Source organism: Phlebotomus papatasi, chromosome 2 (genome assembly GCF_024763615.1).
Source record: "Phlebotomus papatasi isolate M1 chromosome 2, Ppap_2.1, whole genome shotgun sequence".
In the NCBI taxonomy this organism is placed as follows: domain Eukaryota; kingdom Metazoa; phylum Arthropoda; class Insecta; order Diptera; family Psychodidae; genus Phlebotomus; species Phlebotomus papatasi.
In genome coordinates this window covers 82,565,762-82,588,791 of record NC_077223.1, presented here as the reverse complement: position 1 = coordinate 82,588,791, position 23,030 = coordinate 82,565,762, and the positions used below count along the sequence as shown (strand labels likewise).

Sequence of the window (23,030 nt, the reverse complement as noted above, 5' to 3'; positions counted from 1 at the left end):
TTGCACACTCTTGTTGATATTGTTGACGATTGAAGTGTCAAGAATATCGAAATTCGACATGACAGAACAATCAGCGCTAAAACGGCGAGTACGTGAACTTGAACTTTAGGCTTCCGGTAGATTTTCGAATAGGTTTGGCTTGGCTTTGGAGTGGCTTTGTCTCTTCGAAAGGTTATTACTGAACGGAGCCAGATTGTCTTTTTTATTGTATTTGAAAACTATAAAAGCACGTTTTCAGCTTAATTTTCTTATCACAAAGTGCTACATTTTCAGCAATCTTAGAAGAAAACTAAGCTTTAAAAAGCTAGAGAAAAATTAATGACCGCAATGCAATAATTTCGAATTAAATTTATGAAAATTAAAATAATTTTGAATTTATACTGAAATATTTCGAATTTGGATAGATTGGGAAAAATATCATGCTGAAGTTGAAGTAAATAATCACAATATTGGTTAGGTTAGGTAGGCGGGAGCGGAAGCTGAGAAGTGAGGTTATGTCAGCAAAACTGGTGAGAGACAGGTACAGTCGGGTAATCGTTTCTAAATGAAACAAAATGGCGATATCATTTTTATTGATAAGAAACCCTTCGATGATAAGGCAATTAATTTACAATGTAATAATATTCATAAGAAATGCACACATAAGGTGTCAAAGAAAAGCTAAAAGATAAAAAATGTGAAATTTTGAGTTAAATTTTGAGCAAAGTCGATTTGAACTTTTCAGATCAACTTTAAAGAAGCACCCCAGCAGCAGGCGCGATAAGTATCCCGGCTGACTGAGAGAAGAACTCCTAAAAGGTACAGTGTACTGTACAGTATACATTATACAATACTGTGGCGTTTTTTTTTTTCATTAACACTTGGAAGGACCCTAGTGGCAGCCGCTGCCAATTTAGTTTTCAATGTTATTTTTTATAGTGAAGAATATATCATTTCGCCTGGACGCCTGATTGAATGCGTGCAGAATTTATCTGGCTATTTTTTCGTTATAAAATTTTTAATAAAAATTAAATATTAATGTAAATATATTGCAAAAACAAAAAACTGCACTCGGAAGGACCAAGTGGCAGTAGCTGCCATATGCATTTTATATGGCAGTTTGACGTTCTGCAGATGTAATTTTATTGATTGTTAGTGTATAAAAGCCTTAAAAGAACAAATTGAAAGTGTTTTTGCAAATTATTGAGAAGAATTATGGGAAATATTGAATTGGGAAATATGTATGAAATATGAATAATTATGGGAATTATTCAATTTTTCTCTTATTTACCAAAGCTCAAAATCCATTTTGTTAAGCGAAGTTAATAGAAAATAGTTAATAGTATTAACTATTGTTCATATGTTGAATTTTTGCTTTGAAAAATAAGAGAAAAATTGAAATATTCAAAAGGCTGCCGCATTCAAAGGCAGACCACTTTCCCTGACGCCATGATTCTGATAAAAATGAAAATATCGAATGGTTAAAAATCTTTAGATACAGTACCCAAGGAGATGAAATTTCTGATTCAGACACCAGAAAAGAAGTGACTGAGGCTCCGAATGTTAAAATATATGTAAAAATATTAAAATATTATGTAAAATCCGATAAGTGGCAGCGGCTGCCACTTGGTCCTTCCGTGACACTTTTAGTTAGGGTTCTTCGAAGTGTTAAAATACTCCTATTATTTATAAAATTTACTTAGTAGAGAATAAAAAAAATGGTCAAAAAATTGAAAAACGAACAGAAAAAATGTAAATTGGGCAAAAAATTAGGTGATTCTATTATTTATTTTACTCAAAAATAAACAGCGTAAAGTCTTATTAAAATTTCTTAAAAGTTTTGGAGTTTTTTTTTTTAAATAAAATCAAACCATACAATGTTTATTAAGGTAACATGGAAACGTCATGGGAAAGAACAAAAAACACTCAGCCTATTTATTAAAGTTTTTGCCCATAATTTTAAAGGATGTTCAATGTTTAAGTATGACTATATAATAAAATAGTTTTAAAAGTTCTACAATATAATTCCTTAAATTAAACTCCCGAAACTTAGAACTACAATTTAATTCAAAATGAAATACTTAAGGTTATGTGAAGAAACTTTTTCATTGGTCTTTCCTGAATATTATTGTTTTCTCGTAAATTCCAATTATTTAATAATATATTATAACACACAGTAGACTCTCGCTTATCCATGAGAGCGGAACCAAAATGTCACACGGATTAAGAGATTGATACACATGAAATTTTTTGAAATCGATTTTTTTTGTTTATTTAGTAAATTTGTGAAATGAATCCTGACCTGACCTGACCGATGCTACATTCTTCCTGAATATGCACACACTCCTAAAAAGTCATAGTGAGAAAGAATCACAGTAAATTAGAGCACATTTACTTTAACAAAACTTCCAAAACATGAACCATAATGTCAACTAAATTTTAAAAATTCTTCTGTTTCGCGGATTATGTTACCCGGACGAAGAGTTCACGGAGAAGCAAGAGTCTAGTGTAAATACATTTTAGAAAGATTCAGTTACGTTTTTGAAAAATTATCCACATATTGGAAGTGTCATCTATAGGGGAATGTACTCTCCATTGGAACGTTCATACCTTCGAATAATGTAAATTTTCTAATAGTTTTCCTAAGAGACTTACGCATTTCTATTAAATATTAGTTTGCTTATCATCATTTGTTGATAATTTCGTGATAATTTTATGTAAATCTCTTACTAAAAACAAAAGAAATTCACATTATTCGAAGGCATGAACGTTCCAAAGGAGAGCATTTTCCCCTACCCAGAAAAGCCCCCAAAGGTACATATTTGAAGAACTTGATTAATTAATGAAAATAATAAATAAATAATAATCATAATAATGATTAATAACAATCGATATTACATATTAAACTTTAAATCCCTCTCCCATAAAATTACATTTTGGATTTACAATACTTTTGTTTGAAGGAGACGTTGAGCAAATTTTTTTTGAGTTTACAATAATATTGAGGGTAATTTTAGAATATACTGGGAATTGTGGGTATAAGCCGACGTTAATTGCAATCAACAATAGGGAAAACCGGAAGTCGTCGGGAAGAGATAATCACTCAGGGAAACACATCAACTATCATCAGAGCTTTCGGCTCGGTCTCCAAGCCTTCATCAGTGGCTGGAGCAAAAAGAAGGAGCCGTTTTTATTTGGTCCTGACCAAAACCCTGAACGAGTTTCAGAGAAAGATTGCAAGACTTGAGTGAGTTGTTAGAAAAATTGTTAATTTTTTAAAGATCCAAATAAAAACGGCTCCTTCTTTTTGCTCCAGCCACTGATGAAGGCTTGGAGACCGAGCCGAAAGCTCTGATGATAGTTGATGTGTTTCCCTGAGTGATTATCTCTTCCCGACGACTTCCGGTTTTCCCTATACTGGGAATCTTTAGACTCAATTGAAAATTCGAAAATATTTCCCCGTTGTGCGGATGATTGCAGACAATAATCTAAAAAAAAACTTTCCTTCGTATCCGTCCGGGAGGTTGGAATTTATGTTAATATGGCGATGGCCGCTTAGGGATGGGATGAAACTGAGATAGTATCAATATCATGTTAAATGGCAAGTAAAAATCCGTGAGAAAGGATCTTCTTAATCAAGATAGTTTTTGACAGCTGTTCACTGGCTATCTGAGAGCTGAAATCCTTTGATTAGGTGCCATTTTGAACAGACACAGTACAAAAAAAGATTACAACGATAACTTTTAGTTTGCTTTTTTACCACGGTTATTATTGAAAAATTACACAAATATTTAATTTTTTTGTGTAACTTAAATTTCTATGCAATATTAGTTGTTTTGTTATTATTTGGCGCGTATTTAAAACCTGAAATTCGCAATGAAACTTTATTTAGCCACAATGAGAAGAATAACTTACTATGATTTAATAAATTTCACTGTTGTTTCCTGTCCAAATTTGAGAAAATTGAAATAAGAGTGTTGGAAATTTCACGTTCGGTAATACCGTTTTACACAAAAATGTGTATAAATTGCATTTAACGTTTTACCATCCTTTAACGTGATCATCCTCCACCCCGGCTGGAGTGAAAAATCAACAAGTGGAAAATCATGGCAAAAGACTCAATACGTGGTAGAGGGGGATCAGAAAAAGGATGGTAAAACATTATTAGTAAAGAGCAAGTCAGAGGGAGTGTAGAAAATGTCGGTCATAACTGGGAAGTGCCACGTAATACTTATGCGTATGAGATAATGCAAGATCTTATTTCAACCGGGTGATATCTGTCTCAAAGGTACCAATGTCCCAAAATGTCCTGATGATTGTCAATTTCAGAGAAGCCGGCGTGCAGTGTGTATTATTTTTATACGTTTTTAGTAGAGTATACATATACAATATATATATTTAAAAAAAGTTCTCATTAAATAAGGAATGTGGCCAATAGAAGGTAAGTTTATGCACTTTAAAATATGTTTAATTTTTAGGCTTTTTGAAAATATAAAAGTGAGATTAGTATATCTTTACAGCATGGCCGGAACTTTGAATCCCAAACGCAAAGTTTTCGGGAAAAACCCAGATATAACGTTTGAATTTCCAGGCAATGGTGTGGAAAATGCAGCACTTTTGCGTACAGAAAAGAAACACCTCATAAATATAAGTGAGGTGTTTGAGAAGCAGTTTCTCAGTGAGCTAAATGGAGAAAATGAGAAAATTGTAATCAAAGATATATCATTTGATACATTTAGTAGGATGATCGAGTTCAGTTATAATAGTTACATCAAAATAAATGAGGAAAATTATTTGGAAATGCTTTACGCTGCAAAGAAATACTTTTATTACGATCTGCTTAACAAAATTGCAATTTTCCTTCTACAATTCATAACAGTAGATAATCTGGCTGATCATTTTGAACTCATAGAAAAGTTTGAACTAAAAAGCGTCATTGATCACATTACAAAAATTTGCATAAAAGATCCACTAAAAGTTATTTCACAGCTAAGTTTCGCAGAAGCTCACATGCGCATCCTGAAGACAATCCTCGAGTCCCCATGTCTACCTTGCACAGAATATGTTCTCTATGATGCTATAATTAAAATGATGAAACTTCAGCTGAAAGATGAACCGAAGAAAATGCATAGTCAAATTATGAGAAAGAAACTTGGGCCATTGATGTGCTTGATAAGATTTCCCACAATGTCAGTTGATGAGTTGCTTCAGTGTGCAAAGTCACCAACTCCATTGAAGGCAACAGAGTTCCTGGACTTTATTCTATGGTCATATGATAAAACTTCCTCCGAGCTGTTGCTTCATTATTCATTAGCATCAAGAATCCACTTGTGATTCTCAAATTTGATAAGGAACTCGAAGAAAACTTGCATTTGTGACGCAGAGGCCCTTGGTTTAATTCCGATAGAAGTGCGTTAAGTGAAGATTGGAAAAATAATTGCAGCCTAAAAATTACAAAAGTAAAGCAATATTTTAGAGTTTAATAAACCAATGGAAAAGTGGTAAAAAGAAAAGCAAATAGCTACATTTTAATAATTTTAACAATGTTACCTAATCAAACTACAGCAACAGCTTCCTGAACATTTACTGCCGAATTATTATTTTTATAAGAATAGGATTCTAATTGTTCAGTGGTTTGTGCGTAAATGTTAGTTATGGCATTTTCAAAATTTTGAAGAAATTTAGAAAGCACAAAAAATCAAGATTTTATGGAGGAGATGATATTAATTTAAACAAGAAAAAATAATAATATTTTAAACCTGCTTGATTGGAACTCCAAAGCTGATCTCTTTTACATTCAATATGATGGTGAAAATTTTCTTTTTAATTTGTATTTTCGAGTAAATACAGAGAATTATCTTTATATTATTATTTGCAATTTCAATAATAACCAGAAGAAAATAAGTGAGATTGATTATAATTGATAAAGTTATGAATCTTAAATATAAACAAATTTAACTCGCTTCATAATTTCATGAGAAATATTGAGCTGCTGGGGCCGCTGGGGCTGTTAGTTAAGAAATTGGTTAATAATCAGACTTGTGTATTGTAAATGGTAAATTAAAAAAAAAACTTGTTCTTCCTTAAACAAATGATTTATAGTAGTTATATAATAATCCAAAATGTACAAGAGCACTTTAGAATAATAAATCTTTGAAGTACTCGAAAAATTTTTGAAGTTACTCCTCCCCTCAATTCTGAGAAATGTTTCACACTTCAACAACAACGTTTCGGAGATTCTTCAGTTCTACAATATTTAAGGACTATTCTTACTTCACAACTTTTAGATGAGTCATCCTTTTGGATGAAGGAAATTCGTGTCAAGGTTCTTCTTTCATCACACAATTCATGCATAGTGTTAAGCTCTCATCTTTAAATCGGCTATTAAAAGTTGATTCGCATTCCCCTATAAAGATCTTTAATTTTTAAGTGTAAAATTTCTTTAAGTTTTTATAAGTTAAAATTATACATACTTTCAAACTTCACTTTGAAAGTTGAAATAGAAATGTCAAACTTTTTAAGATTTCTTTAATTTTAAAATTGATCTAGAGGAGCTTTTTAACCCTTAAACAAGGAAAAATTTGAGGAAACATTAGAATTCGCAAAGTGCATAAATAGCTTCAAACTCATCATTGGAAATCTTAAATTTTGAAACTAAATATTTTGCAATTTAACTTAAACCTTTAATCTTTCTTTATATCTCAGGATAACAAGATTTAAGGCCTTACCTTAACATGTCTTTAAAACCACAAAATTACACTAGCCGCTTCCTTATTCGGATAATTATTGTGATACGCCTTGAAGAAAATCCAATCCAGGATAGAAATATCACCAAAATAAAGTCAAATTGAAGAACAAAAAAGGAGCAGACCGAATGCATATACGATAGTTTTTGTTCGCAAGAAATTCATATAATACATTTTATCTTTTCTTTTCGTAGGATTAGAATAAAAATTTTAAACATAGGATAATTAGAAAACCCTTTAGAGAATTCTTTCTTTTTATAATGCGTTTATTAACAAAAAAAAACTGCACAGTTTAATTCATTTTTCACTACCTAGGGAGCACATTTAGCTGAAAAAGCAGACTTTTCAACATATTTCTGCTGAATGAAAATTACACTGCCTCGCGAGTGTCAGTTGAATATGCATATCGCTCCTTGGAAATTACAAGGGGTCAACTCACTTTTTTGCGATTTTGAGATTCTAATGCACTTATAAAGACAATTTAATAAATTTTCAGATGTAGTCATTAAATTTCTGTATTAGAAAATTTTTTCAAAATTTTAATCTTTTTGATTACTTGCATAAATTTGTTTGAAGTAAAGGGACACAAAATATATTCATCGTTCAAATTTTTTTGTGAAACAGGAGACTAACTCAAGCAAGTTAATCCCTTGTCATTCTAATTTTAGCAAAATTTACGCATCATTTAGAACGACGAGGAACTAACTCATTAAAATACATATTTTGAAAGGTATAAAAATATAAAAGTTTCGATGTTTTTATTAGTGCTCATGCACATAGAAGAGAAATAAATTGTTTTTGTTCAGTCATTAAATTGAGATACTTATTTACATAAAGTTGAATCTTTCATGCTGTCTCCTGAAAAATGGCCGAAAATTAGTTAGCCCTTTGTAGTTTTCAGCTGAACTAAAATCCGAACAAGAGGAGCATTGTATGTTAATAATACAAATGCTGAAAATAAAGTTGAAATATCTAAGATCAATAAGCAAATTTATAATTAAACTTTCTCAATTCATAAGAATTTTTTTTTTCATTTCCAAAATAAAACGTGAAAAAAATCACATTTAAATTATTATTATTGGTACTTCTTACGTATTATTAATATTTGATCCACTGCACTGGGTAGGAGCACTAGCGCATGGTTTCAGTCGGGTAAAATCCCATCCTCTCTGGAAAATGAGGAAAACATCTGACATGTCCTCCCCTTTTCCACAAAAAATCTGCAGATGAAGAATTTAGTGGGTGTCTCCGATGACCTGAGGAACCTAGCGCCCCTGGCGGAATTTTGGAGAAATAGCCCGGTGTATTCAAAAAATTCATCGAAGGTGTGACATGCCGGCGGGAATTTGCTAAAAAATTCCACTACGCCGGCGGTGGCGCTGTGACCGCCTTAATCGCATATTTGTCGATTTCTCATCGATTTTCCAAGTGGTGCCCGCCATTATTGCAATTATTTGCAGGCGGCTGTCGTTCGATCGAAACGTTTTTTTGTTAGTATTTTTTGTAGTGAAAAGGCGAGGAAAGTGGACAACTTATGGGTGTAAATTGCTACTTAGGTCTCCATCGTGAGCCATACACTGTCCACGTACATGAAACTCATCCTGGGAGTGTGTAGTTGGGCGGTGAAGAAAAAGTGTGTCTCCCTGTGAGCCAAGAGTGAAAAATCGGCCTCGCCCCGTGTCAAAAAAAAAGTTTTCACCCATCTCTTGGCAAGAATGCTGATTTCTGTTCTGACTTTTGCATCAATTTAAATGCACACACCGCTCCCCATCACCTGTCGCCATCGAGACACCGTGTGGACGAGGACTGAGGGGATTGCTGGACGTCTGCCTGGACATTTTTTCCCTGAGGTGGCACGTGAGGTAAAGGAGAATGAGAGAGTGAGAAAGACATTTTTCCACCCTCATAGATGGGCTTCTGGGACAGTCTGTGGGTTACCGGGGGGCGCTTTGGGGGCACCATGGGATACGGTGGGGATCTTGGGATGGGAGGGTTGGGTGCGAGATGGCGTCCGGATGGGAAATACCAGTAAAATGTGCGGAAAATCTCACAGTGCGGAATCCACCACATAATCCACTTAGTTTGACCAAGGAGACACCTCTGGGTGGGAATATTTAATGCAATTACACGGCCAAGTAGACAAGGAAGCCCTTCAGGCCTATAAAACCTCCATCAACAGTCCCCAAGAGTCTCACTTGACGACTTATTCTCCAGTAGGTCTGTGTTCCCTCATCCAATCCCATTTTCAGTCTCTCTTCCTGCAAACCCTTCTGGACAATCTCCCCAAAAGTTCTCCAGCCCAAAGTGTCCATCTCCCATTGAAATTCTCTGACATTTCATCAGAACTTTGAAGATTTCCTGGACGAGTTTGCGCACATCCATTGATGCCTTTTTCTCTCTCCTCCAAAGTGGAAGTCATTTTCCCCCGAAAAAAAAGAGACACCAGCAGAAAAAAAAGAAGCCCCCCGAATCATAATTCAATTTTCCCAACTCCCCCCATCTCTTCTGACCAATTGTTTTTTCCAGAAAGACATCCTCGAATTTGCCTTCAGGGGTATTTTGTTCTATCTCAATTCCAGGGATTCGCCTGGAGGGGCACGTGACGGGCGGAAATCGGCGTTGAGGAGCACCCAGGACCAGTTTAGTGTAAAGTACACGAGGGAATTCCCAAGGCGGCAAATGTGAGACGAGGAATACCAGAAAAAAAATATAGTGTCAGTGCATTTGATGAACTGTGCAGGAAAAAACCAAAAATTTCCAGTGAAGTGATTAACAAAGTGAATTAAAAAATAAATAAATAAAAGTGATTTTAGTGACTGAAAGAGAAGTCAGGAAGGACTCTCAGCCCATGATCATCTGACAGTGGCGTAGGACTTTTTGGCAGCCACTGAGAAGTGACATTGTGTGAGCCCCCGTGGGGATCTCTGGTGATCGCCAGGGCAGTGAGAGAAGGCAGGAGAGTGTGTGTGTTGTGTGGAAAAAAATCCAAGGAAGTGTGACAAAGTGAGAGAGAATATGGAGTGCTGCCTTTCGGAGGAGGCCAAGGAGCAGAAACGCATTAATCAGGAGATTGAGAGGCAACTGCGACGGGACAAGCGAGATGCCCGGCGTGAACTCAAACTACTGCTCTTGGGTGAGTCTTTATTTTCTTCCGCAATCTCTTACTTTGGTTACCCCTTTGGCAGCTATTGCAATCGATCGAAAATATTAAATCACTCCTAAAATACCAAAATCTTCAATCTCTGTTGATTCTCTTCAGCAAATTTGCTATTCTTAGATGTAAGTTATTTTCTTGCTAAATTACACAATTTACTGAAAACATGGGAGGTTCTTCGAATTCCCTCTTGATGGCGCTGGTAACGCATTTAGGATTTTGGGGATTTTGTATTTCTAGAGAGTTAATTTGGTTTGATCATTTTTAAAAAGCTCTTTAAATCTGAGGTCTCTTCATTTGGTTAAGTCCCATAATTCCTTAACTTTGAGATCTGCAATTCGTTGCTTCTGAAAACCGATAATGGATTTCCATATTGAAAATTTGTTTAAATCGTGTTTAATATAACGAAATAGAGGAGCTGTACTAAATTTCGGCCAGCTTGCAATTTCGGCCACTTCTTTTATTCCTCAAATGTCCATGATTTTTTTAGTTTTTACATACTTTAGAGATTATACAATACAAAAAAGCAGAAAATGTCGCTTCTTCGAACGAGATGATGTGAAAAGCACTTTGGAAAAATTCCGAAAAGGCAAGGACCTATGGGAATCACGGTGGCCGAAATATTACACAAAGCAATGTCTATATTTTTATTCATCTTAAAATGTATTAAGAATGATTTTAGAGAAAACAAAGACGAAGAAATATCTACTAGGCTCCAAGCAATACTCCTTAAAATAAAGTAACGAAAATTTGGTAAAGTTACTGTATCATTTCTAAAAATGTGTTAGTTTTCTAAATTTTATAAACTAGACAGTTTTCTTATAAAATTGATCAAACAAGTGAGCTTATTGCTTTAACGTTTATTCATTCCATTGAAAAAAAGGGTTTCGGATGCACTTACAACAGAAAGTTTAACACGGAAAGTTAGACATCGCTTCGATTTTTATAATAAATTTCTTTAATTATTTTCTTAATTTGAATTCCAAGTGATAAGTTGATTTCTTAGCTAGTTACACTATATAAATAAATAGTGTTTGAAATAATTTAGCAGAAACTAGAGCAGTAGTAATCGACGGGTGGTTGTAAACTTTGATTTTTATTTTTACATTGCTTGGACTTGAGTCTTTCTTAAGTGGAAAAGTTTCCTGTAGTATCTGTGAATTCATATAGGTCTCATCTTCTGAAATCTAATATCTAATTCGAAATTCCCAGTATTTATAATCACCCCGTATTTACTACTGCCCCACTTGCCATTAATGTAAAGAATTTAAATTTTGTGAATAAAAACATTTACATCTGCAGAGCAGATTAAGATTAATCCCAACTGAGTCGATATGAACGGCAAGTTTACCGTAGCTTGTTGGATGGATTCAATTGGTCAAATTTGTTCCAAAAATTTTCTGAATTAAATCAATATGAATTTAAAAAAAAATACAAAAATTCTGATAAAAAATAGTGATTTCATGATTAAATTAATAATTTAACCACTATAAATATGTATAAACATATACCGAAGATCACAAGAAGCTTGGTATTTTCTTTCTCCTTCGAGGAAAAACGAGAAAAAAGCTTCGTTTTGGCCTCTTAATTTAGGTTCCCCCCTTAACCAAGTTATTTTTAAAAAATTTTTTAAATAAATTGTTTTATTTTTTATCAATACAACTTTATTTAAATCGTCAAATTGATTAGATCGTCATATTTAATTGAACTTAACTTTTCGAAGTATTTAACTATTTGTTGATTGCTTTTAAAAGCCAGCAATTCTTTTATTTGCTTCATCACCTTAGTGTACAACATTCTTAAATAAATGTAGATAAATAAATAATAAAAGAGTTCTTAAGGGGTTACGTGGGTTAAAAGAACTAAAAAACAGCATATTTTTCTCAAATATTTTTTCAACATAATAAAAAATATTTAATTCAAGTTCTTAGTCATATCAAAGTGCACCATTTTTAAAGTATATTTTCTGAAATTTTCATTAAAAAATTTCAAAAATTAAGCCTCTGGTACCTGATTTACGGAGATTTTTTCGAAAAAATCTTACTTTTCGGAGGACAAGGTTTCTCGGAGTATGTTCATTTGAAATCCAAAAATCATTTCCTGTTAGCGAATAAGTTAAACTAGTCCTTGAACGATGAATTTCTGAAAAAATGAATTTTAAACTTTTGGGAAAATTTGATACAAAAAAGAACATTTTTAATATATTTTATTTTACACCACGGTTCATCTTGTAGAGTTAGTTGTTAAGTAATCATAAAATCCTTCGTTCAAGGACTAAACTCATCAGTTAAAAGGAAATATTTGCGTTTTTAATGTCAGATAACCCTGCTCTGAAAAATTTTGTCTAAAAATCACGTCTCAATGACTGAAGTTTTAAATTTTTAAATGAAAATGTCAGAAAATATAGTTTAAATACTTTATAGACTTTATATGTGTAACAGCTTGAGCTAAACAAATTTTTTATGATGCCGAAAACAATATTTTAAGAAAATATGTATTCTATTTTTTATTCTTCTTGGCCCACATAACCCCTTAAAATAAGAGCTGAAACTGAACACTTAATTATGAAAAAACTAAACTCAATTTCATTCAACTTTTTAAATGCTCGTCAAAAAGCTGACTTCTTTATAATCTAAATGTACTGCTAAAATTATTTTCAGAATTTTTATTAATTTTTATCTTTTTACCTTTTCTTTTTTTATGAGGAAAGCCAAATGGCCTGGTTTTTATATAAAGAGTGTTTTCATTTTGAAGTAAAAACGGAAGAAATTGTTTAAAAGTTTTTCATACTACAAGTTTTTTCCTATTTTTTTCAAGATCTAACAGAAAAAATTGTGCCAAATTGCAAAAAATAAGAAATCGTTAAATTTTGATTTGAAAACTCATAAAATTTTTAAATTATTATCAATATTAATATTAAGATTTTATGGAAATTTGTAAAAGTTACAAGATTGTTTAGATATTCTGAAAATGATGTCTTTTAAATTTTATTCAAAGTTCTGTTGATGAAGTTTTAAGTGTGAGTTCACATAGCCTATCATAATTTCGTAGTAATTTTGTAGTCCTTACAATTTAGAATTTTAAGCTTATAGCGCTTATAAAGTTTTGAACTTAGTCTAAATTCATATATCAGTAAAAAGCCTCTGAAATTGAAAAGACAAAAACGGTCTTCAGGCTGCAAGATTACTCTAGTTCCCGAAGGTCTCAAAATCCTAAATTTCAAGGACTTTTTTGCTTTTCGCAAAGCTTTTTTGCTTTTTTGTTGAGCATTAGGGAAGACCGGGGCAGAATTACCCACGTATAGTATTAGAAAGTGGTATTTTATAGTTTGCCTGCGAAGGAATATTGACGAAATTACTCTTTATTCTAAATATATACTTCCCTTCCTATTAATTGAAATATTTATCAGCCTCATACAAACATTTTTTGTACAAATTATACGCAATGAAAAATTTCATTTGGTGGCTAATTTTACCCCGGTCTGCCTTACTCCTTAATATCTAATCCTAATTACTTAAATGACTTAAATACTTTTTCAAAAAAACTTCACTGATAAGTATTTAAAGAAGTTGAGCCATATGTCCGATACTTATACGGGCCTCAGACCTAGTATGGCATCTTTATTCTTATGGGAAAGATTTTTTTTAGAAAATTTGACTTAGAATTGTATTATTAAGTGCAAGTGATCTCTAAGATTCTGAAAACCAATAAAATTGATTGCTAATTAATATTTTTACATCTTCGGCGACTGGGCTAAATCTCTAGTCTGAAAAGCGCTTTATACGAGCTTCAGAGCTAAGGCTAAGCCATATGGCTTAACTGCTCTAATTTCTTGTCAATCACGATTTTTTGGAAAAATTTAATTTAGGATTGGATTATTAAAGATAAATGATCTACAGTCAAGTGTGCTAATCCCCGGGCGCTTCGCTATCTGGATTGTTTATGACTAATCCACTTAAAATAATATTTTTATTTTTATTTCCATAATATAGTCACTACAGTAACATAATATAACTATTCAAGTTTGAGAAAAAGCAAAAATAATATTTTTATCCATTAAATAAGTGAGTGCCCGGATTAGCACACTTGACTGTAATCGACTCATTTCAATCTTGTACCAGCTGGGTTTTTCACTAAAAATTTTCTAGCAGCGATATTTTCGCTAATTGCAGGTAGTTGACTGAAAACATTTATTGATTTTGCCTTGTCAAAAAAGTATTATAAATTCAAATGTTTAATTAAAAGTGAATTAGCGAAAAGGCGACCCAGTTAGTGCATGCTGATTTATTTCAGTATTATCATTATTTTATAAATGTTCTTTAATAATTTTTGATATTTTTTTTATATTATGTTTCTGAATGAAACAGTGAATAATTCTATGGATTTAGAAGAAGTAAAAAAGAATTTCATCAGTCCAAAAATAAGCGTTTAAGTAGCACTCTCCGGAAAACGATCCTGTTACCTCACCTTACTATTATTAGGCTCTCAAAAAGCAGTAAAATTGTTCGCTATTTAGGATTTTAAAACCTTCAGGAACTGGGCTATAACTCTAGTCTGAAGACCACTTTATGCCCTATACAGACTGACGGCTTAACGTAATTATAACTGGGATTATGATTAGATTACATTATTCCCATCAGTTTTCTACTAATCTGTCTCTCGGATTAAAACGTAAGTCTGTCGAGAGCATTATCCTCGAAAAAATTTAAGCTTGTAAAATGCAACAGTAAAGATTTATCCCAAACTGTCATACACTGACGGCTTTGGATCACCGATTGTAGATGCCCTTGGCATAAATTTCATTTTCGAGGATCAGCCTGCGTCTATTTTAGCCCTTACGTTAAACGTTTCGGAAAGATAAAAATGTGAATTTTTATTTTGTGAAATTATCCTTGTTACTGTGTTATCACACTTGCACATTAAAATTTTAATATGATTCACATTAATTGTCACGGGTGAGAGTTCAAATGTGTAATTTGTGTGTTTTAATTATTTTATGTTCAAAATTTGATCTATTTGTTGATAAAAAGGTAGACTTGACCCGCAAAATTTGATATAAATTGATTTATAGCATTAATGTAAAAAATTAATGCGATTTTCTCTTTAATTTTTTAATGTGGAAAATATTTATGCTTTAGGTAAATTTAAACTTATTTTTGCAGGCCAAGTCCACTTCTTTATCAATAAATAGAAAAACACCAAATATTAAGTGACTCAAAGACACAAATAACATATTTGGACGCTCACAAGCGACAATTAATGTGATTCACATTAAAATTTTAATGTGCAAGTGTGATAACGCCGTAGGATTAGATTAATGTGCCAGAGGCATTAAAATCTTTATCTGTAGATTGTAGACTGTGGAAAATATCCTGGGATGGGAAGCAGTCATGTTGAACGGGTAGCTCTGCATGTCTAGATGTCTAATCCCTGATCCCTATTTCGTTTAACGCTCCTATCCAAAAATTTAGTATATCACTCAATCGGATAATCTGGAAATCCTTGAAGTCTATGGTGTTTTGTATAAAAATTACGCGTCTAAGTGAAGATAGAGTTGGACAATTTCCTAGAAAGTGCTCCACTGTTTCATGCGCAGCTTTGCACCATCTGCATATCGGGCTGTCAACCAGGTTCATCTTAAATAGATGGACATTCAGCCAGTGTCCTGTAAATAATCCAACGATAGTTCTTGTTGATTTCCTGGGAAAGTCCAATAATTGGGCAAAAATGTCCATTGAATTTTCTAGCAGAGCCTTTGTGGATCTGCAGACATTTGTGTTTTCCCAATATTTTTTGTGTTCCTTAAGAACAATGTTCTTTAATTGATGATTTTTTTGTTTTCTTGCGTACTCCTATCACAGGCTCAGGTCCTATGAAAGTACTTTCCCTACCGAGTTTCGATAGTCTGTCCGCAATTTCATTTCCAAATCTTTATCTAATGAATTTTAAATAATTTTAAAATTCAAAATTGTTTTATGATTTTCTGCAACAATACCACATTACTAAAATCACCTTACTTAGGTACTCTTGTAGCCGTAATTGTGCTAATAATTTAAACAAAATTTCCAATTTTGGTTGAGTGAAAGCAAGAATCACACCCACGATAGGCTTCTTGAACCATAAGCATTTGATCATTTCATGGCAGAAACTCCCGGTGGCATACTAAAAGTGATCGTCTCTGCCGTAAGTAAAGGCCCATTCTCTTTCATCTGTCCCACTCAAATTTACTTCCAATTTGACACAATCTGTGAATTAAATGATCTTCTCTCCTCCAAGCACAGAAAATTCTCCATTAGAATCTCTCTTTTACTCTCACACCCAAAGTTGGAGTTCGTACAAGTGCTCTGTGGATTCCAGGATGGGAGAGATAAGAAGCTTTTTTTCCGTCAATTGAATTTCTTATCTCGTCTTTCAATTGAGAATAGAGGGAGAGACACACTTTTTTTTCTTCTCTTCTCTTCTCTTGTCAATTCTACTCCTCCATTTAGCATTTGAGAATATAAAAAAAAATCTCCTCTTTACTCTGCTGATTTACTCCAAATATTCTCTCAAATTTGTACTTCCTGGTGCGGGAAGTTGGTTAGAAATCACAAGACTTTGAAGAGTAGGCGAAGGAGAGAAACTAAAGGACTTTTTGGTTTGATTGTCCTCTTGCATTCACGAGAAATTGCTAATTGATCATCTTTCCTGGGGTGGTCAATTGAAGCCAGAACCATTCACGAGGTGTAACAATGATTCAAGTTATGGGAAGACAAGAGAACCTCGATACACTTGACGAGAGATGGAGAATTGGAGGAAAACAATTCAATTATCATACAAGTGACTCTGACTCTTGATAATGCCTTTTTCCCTTCTCCACACACTTCCAACAAAGTATATTACACTTTTCCATACCTCCCACGCTCTCTTGTGGTATTCTCTGTTATTTTAACATTAACAAAAAAAAGAACTATAATAATTTTCCAAAAAAAATGCTGCAGCATGATGGATGCTTCAGAGATGATTAAGAAAATTTCATTTCTAGAGAGGATTGCACTAGAAATCACTTGTTTATGATGGAATGTTGGATATAAAGTATCCCCACTCTGTGGATGAGAAGAGCATCCATTTGCCTCATTTTCATGATTTTACTGCACAGTGGAAAGTGCATTTTGCTTATATTTTCTGAGAAGTTCCATCATTAGGTTGATGAATTTTCCCATGAAATTTTGGAAGATTTTCAAAAGAATTACGATACTGCAATGCTTATAATTAATGATTCTTAATTTACTTTGCCCCTGTAATCTAAGAAGAATCACTCTTGACCGTTTTTGGATACTAGTGATGATAGCTTCGATACTAATTATTTTTAAACGTATCGGACACAATGCAATCATATTTGTATGATACTGTTGTTTTATCCCGTGTTCGAAGAATCTGCTAAGTCCGTTTGTAGACCGCCCAGGAACACCTTCCTCACAGTGTGGATGCTTCTTTCATGCTCCCGGAGTTGTTGGGCAGAGGCAGGGCATTTGTATTACGTTTTATCACAGTGAAAATGTCTTTTTCCGAACATAATAAGACGATTTAGTTCTTCATTAAGAAAAATAAATAAATTTCTTAAATTTACAATGCTTTTTCTGTCAATTTTCTGTTCAAATTTTCTGTCAATATGCGATGTAGGGCACTTTTTCAAAGGCCTGACATGTTGGAAAGTTCACGCACTTTCAACGATCACTCAATATAATTTTTTTGTATTTTCGTCACATTTTCCGGTGAGGACGCCTCTTTAGAGCGACCAGTGCGTTGACCATCATTCAAGCTCTTTCGACCACGTTTACACTCTGCTACCTAAAATTTTACAGTGGAAATCGAAGGAACAGAATTCCCTAAAATAGAATCCAGGAGGGGAATTCTGCAACGCTCGGGCAATGCCATATGACAAATTGGGTTCGAATCTTAGGAGAGCTTTTTCGAAAATGCGATTCTGTAGCCGTGATATTGCCATTTGTATTCACGTGGCATTGTCAAAAGTCACATATTTGAGATTTTCGGGCAATTCAAATGACAATTAATTTTGTTAAACAAATCAACCAAGACGTACTGTATTTTCAAAAAATCATCAAGTAAAGGGATTTCATTAAAAAATCAATGAATTGCATTTTCGAACTCATATGATATGACAAAAAAAAGCTCGATTGGCATTGTTTCGAACTCACGTGTGACAATGCCACGAAAATTATAGAATTCCCCTACAGGTCGGCTTTAATACTGGGTGTCTTAAGACCTTTCAAAAAAAGGTATACTGGTCACGTAACGATGGTCCATTTCTTCCATGTTCAAAATTTTTTTCTGAGCCACTCAACAGCTGTCAAAAAAAACTAAAAAACGCATTGCCGTCACACTTGAAACTTAGTCTTTTTGTTTTTTTTTACTTTGGAAAAAAGTCACTGGTCCCAACCTACAAGCCCATCTATAGGGCCCTTGTCCACTGAAGAAAAGTTCAACATAAGTCCAAGTAGCGTAGACATAAATATACGTTTCGTGGTACCCCATGCTTACTACTGCCCCGGTCTTCCCTATACTATTTTCGGGTAGTAATGTCTATTATAGATTTCATACAACTGTGGTAAAATCCGAATATATTTTTTTCAATAGGTTATAATAATTTTAAGGTTATGGGATATGATTAATTAAGCTATGCATTTTCTGTATAAAAAATTCTCAAGTATTAGACAATAACTATACTTAGAATTTAAATTGAACTCTCTGATAGAGAAAGTTCTTGTAAAATATAAACTTCCGCGAAATGGTGCAATGGGAAATTTTCTCCAATTTGTTTTCTTTTTCATATTTTTGTATAACCCTTTAAGGACGATTGGATCACCGATGTCCCATAAAGAAAATAATTTTTCCTGACTACCTAAAGTTATTTTTTTTTTCTTATGTTTATACGTAATTGCGAAGTAGAAGGTTGAAGGAATCTTGGATACTTTTTACAAGTCTCTAGCTATTTGCTATATGTATAAGTAAATATTTAAGCTTGAAAATGACGAATTTTTAAATTCTTATATTGAAAATTTTTTTTAAATATTTTTTATACTTCCGATTTTTTTTTTAGCAAAACCGTTTTGGAAAAAGAAACTACAATACTCATACATAATATTTTTTATTAGACTGAAAATTATTATTCATTGGTATAGTCAGAAAAATTACTTAAATTTTTAGGCTATTTTTGTCCCTATCGCTCGTAGCGAATCAGAATCTGTTGGATTTTTCAAAGTCAGATGTATAAGACGTTTGATCCGTTTGATTAATTTTGTTTATCGGTTAAATTTTTATTGTTAATTTTCGGTCCGTAAAAAGTATCTCGTCGTTAAAGGGTTAAAAAAAATTGTTAAAATAGCAAAACTTTTAATTAATTTTTTGATTAAATATTTGGTGCAGTAAACATTTCACAATAAGTATAGAATCATTCTGCAGTATTTCTGCTTGTTGTTCTTTACGGCAAAATTATAAAGTTTTCTGAAGAATACAATCATCGTACAAATAGGATTTTCCAGAGCAATAACTGGAAAAGAACTTTCTGTGAAAATGTTCTCCTGAAAGGCTAGTAACACAAAGTTTATTTGCATTTCTCACCATTTTCCCCTCACTAATTTATTTGTTCACGATTTTATCCATTCACCCAGGATTCATTGGACGTTTTTCTTCATCTTACATTTTTTTTTATATCCTCAAATTTGTGTACATTTCTTTTCTAGTGAATATGTGACTCTCTCTTTCTCTGTCTCGGGGAAAATGTTTGTGTTTCAAGGGTCGCTCTTTCGAGTGGAGTGTTGAGTATGAAAGATACAATCTCAACAGTGAATGAGGCAGAAAAAAAGAGAATCTCATAGTGTATTTTGTGCAAATGTTGTTCTTAAATAATTCCTTGGAGTTTTTCTTCTTTTTTCTCTCTCGAGCATAGAAATAAACTTCTTCGGAGTTTTTTTTAATGTATTGTGCCTGATTCGGGTGAAAAAGGGGGGAATGGGACATGCGCCTTTGCTTGGAGAGAATGGTGTTATTTAAATTGTTGTTGTTGTTGTGGGTGAGAGAGGTGAATCTGTTTTAATTGCACGAACTCAGAGAGATAGCAATGTATACAATCCCTCGATTTTGAGATACACTAGGACCTCCATCTCCAACCCCCCACGAAGTCAGAATTGACATAGCCCAGTCAGCACAAAGATAACCGATTTCAATACACTGTTGTTGTTTACTATTATTGACATTGTTGATGATTAAAGTGTAAGGAATACCGGAGTTCGAAATGGTAGTACAATCAATGCTAAAGCGGCGAGCACGTGAACTTGCACTTTAGGCTTCCGGTAAATTTTTGAATAGTTTTGGTTTGGCCTTGGAGTGGTTTTGTCTCTTCGAAAGGTTGTTACTGAACTATGCCAGTACTGCTTTTTATCAAGCTAGACCAGCTTTGGACTTGAAGATCAGTGTTGCAGTGAATGTATATTTGTATTCGCCTGTATTTTTCATGTCGTTTTTGTACCCACCACTTTTTTAAGCGGTTCATTGGCATTATTTTTCCATTCGTTCACTGGACGAATTCGAGATTACCACGGCAGCTGCAAAATCTACAACTGTCTAGGCTCGAACACCATCATGCGATATCGTCCGTTTTTCCATATGTCTTTTACCAATCTAGAAGCCAAATGGCGTGAGATATCGTTTTGCAGTTTTCTATGACCCTCCCAAAAGTTGACATTCCAGAATGAATTTGATTAGCAGTTTGTTCCTCTTTAGTTTTTTTACTGCTCGAACACCACAGAAAGAGCAGTTTACTGTCGGTCGAGTCAGCAACTGTGAAAACTGCATTTGCTTTGTGTCTACACAGTCGTTGCAAACGCCGCGCAGCGATACGTGGTTTACAACAATTTTGAGTATGTATTTCTACCCCTTACCTCCTAAACGGTCGTATTTTGGTGGGATTTTGGAAATTTGAAGTTTCAAGTTTTTTGACATCACGCTGTTTGTCCGTTTTCCCGTATCACCCCTAAAGGCCAAATGGTTAGAGATAGAGACTTCGGATCTTAGGGGGACCGCCCATAAGTCGATCATCGGACCATTAGCATGCCCCTCATTTTCCCCTCACACCTCTTCTACCCGTCCAAAACTACGTTTTTTGGGGATTGCTCGAAAATGCGTCGTGTAATTTTTTTTAATTTTGGATATGTTTTACGGGGCCTCGAGTGGGTCAGTGGATAGAGTAGTAGCTCTATGACTGCGAGGTCTGGGGTTCAAAGCTGAGCAGCAGCAGAAAAAGATTTCTCATGCCATATCGGCTTTGAATTCGTCCAGTGAATGAATGAATAGTAATGTCAATGGTGCATATTGGCAAAAAAGTGAACCGCCTAAACAATAGAGGCTGGTACGAGAACGAGTTTCGACATGAAAGCGGTACTTCAGTCGATACAAATATTCGCTGTCACTGATCCCAAACACACACCGAGAAGGGATGCTGTGATATAGTAGCGGCACTGACTGCTCACAGAGCTGTGATATTGAGCGGCTACCCGTATCGGGGGATAAGATAGAATAGGAGTGGGGAAGCATAAGGGGCCCAATTGGTGGCCTGGATGCATCGGAATATCCGAAATGGAGAACTGACCCCTGGCAAAATCTTATCTTATCTTACGGCGTTATCACACTTGCACATTAAAATTTTAATGTGATTCACATTAATTGTCGCTTATGAGTGTCCAAATATGTTATTTGTGTCTTTGAGTCACTTAACTCTTTCGCGTCTTTAGGGTAATGTCATGACTCGGAGAAAAAAGTTTTTTTTTGGGTATTTACATTAATTGAAATCTATCTGTTCATGCGCGACATCATAATAGAAGGATGTAAGATTCTTGGCTCATTTTCTCAAGACTCCAGTTAGATTTCAATTAATGTAAATAGCCAAAAAGAAACTTTTTTACCCGGGTCATATATGACCCTAAAGACGCGAAAGAGTTAATATTTGGTTTTTTTTCTATTTATTGATAAAGAAGTGGACTTGGCCTGCAAAAATTAGTTTAAATTTACCTAAAGCATAAATATTCTTCACATTAAAAAATTAAAGAGAAAATCGCATTAATTTTTTACATTAATGCTATAAATCAATTTATATCAAATTTTGCGGGTCAAGTCTGCCTTTTTATCAACAAATAGATCAAATTTTGAATATAAAATGATTCAAATACACAAATTACACATTTGGACTCTCACCAGCGACAATTAATATGAATCATATTAAAATTTTAATGTGCAAGTGATAACACAGTTAGAGAGAACTGTCATTTCGTCCTTATTCCATTTGACACAGGGAAAGGGGAACCCAGCGTTGAGCCATTAATTAAAATCCAGCTTTATGCAGTATTTTAGCCCTCATCGGCGAGATCTGAATAGTAGGCCTGAATCATTTCCACTCTGAATATAGATAGGGAAGTCACTTCCCTATCCATATTCAGAGCGGCAATGGTCTGAATTAGGAACTGAATTTTGAAACGTACATCAATGGCGGTCGAATGAAACTGTCATATGCACTGAACAGTGCACATCCTGATTATACTTTCGAATTTTATACAAACGACAGAAGCAACATAGATAGTGATATTTTTTATTTAACCAGTATGAACGATTTAACACTTTAGAAAAGCAAAAACCATCGTGTTGCCAAATAAAACAAACCGTATTACTCCATGTTTTTTCACCCAATTGACATTTCGAAAAGCACCCTAAAACACCCAAAATAAAGCTTTTTATTTTCAGCACTGGCGCTGATGTCACCTAATCCCCTTAATTTCACTAGATCTCACGAATTTAGAAGATCAGTCTGATCCTCTAAATTTTAGGCTGATCCCTGAGTGTATCGACACCAATCCTCATTTTTCAGGCTGATCCCTAATACAGGCTTCAGACCTAAGGCTTAGCCATATGGCTTAACTTCTAAAATTTCTTATCAATCAAGATTTTTTGGAAAATTATCACTTAAGATTGGTCAATATGAGCAAGTGATCCATTAAATTTTGAAAAACCAATATTATTGGTTGCTATTTCGAATTTCGAGACAATCGGGAACTGGACTAAACCTTAGGTCTGAAGCCGGCCTAAGTCGATCCCTGTGTCTA

The 23,030-nt window shown here is 33.9% G+C and overlaps 1 protein-coding gene and 1 long non-coding RNA gene across 9 annotated transcripts in view; both read left to right on the top strand.

Annotated features, from left to right (window-relative positions):
- The first annotated feature begins 4,132 nt into the window (after positions 1 to 4,132).
- Positions 4,133 to 6,149, top strand: LOC129804694 (uncharacterized). Its single transcript, XR_008752015.1, has 2 exons — positions 4,133 to 4,420; positions 4,500 to 6,149. It is a non-coding gene; the product is annotated as an uncharacterized LOC129804694 (long non-coding RNA).
- Positions 6,150 to 8,091: 1,942 nt separating this feature from the next.
- The window catches only part of LOC129804674 (guanine nucleotide-binding protein G(q) subunit alpha), a 43,766-nt gene continuing 28,827 nt past the window's right edge, over positions 8,092 to 23,030 (top strand). For 3 of the 8 annotated variants that reach the window (XM_055852209.1, XM_055852210.1, XM_055852205.1), the window contains exons 1-2: positions 8,137 to 8,587; positions 9,305 to 9,858. In XM_055852209.1, the coding sequence (XP_055708184.1) occupies positions 9,741 to 9,858 (118 nt within the window). In that variant the 5' untranslated portion in view covers positions 8,137 to 8,587; positions 9,305 to 9,740. Of the gene's footprint in view, positions 8,588 to 8,894; positions 8,943 to 9,304; positions 9,859 to 23,030 lie in introns of those variants that run through there. The other 5 variants (XM_055852208.1, XM_055852207.1, XM_055852204.1 and 2 more) reach the window with 5 other exon arrangements.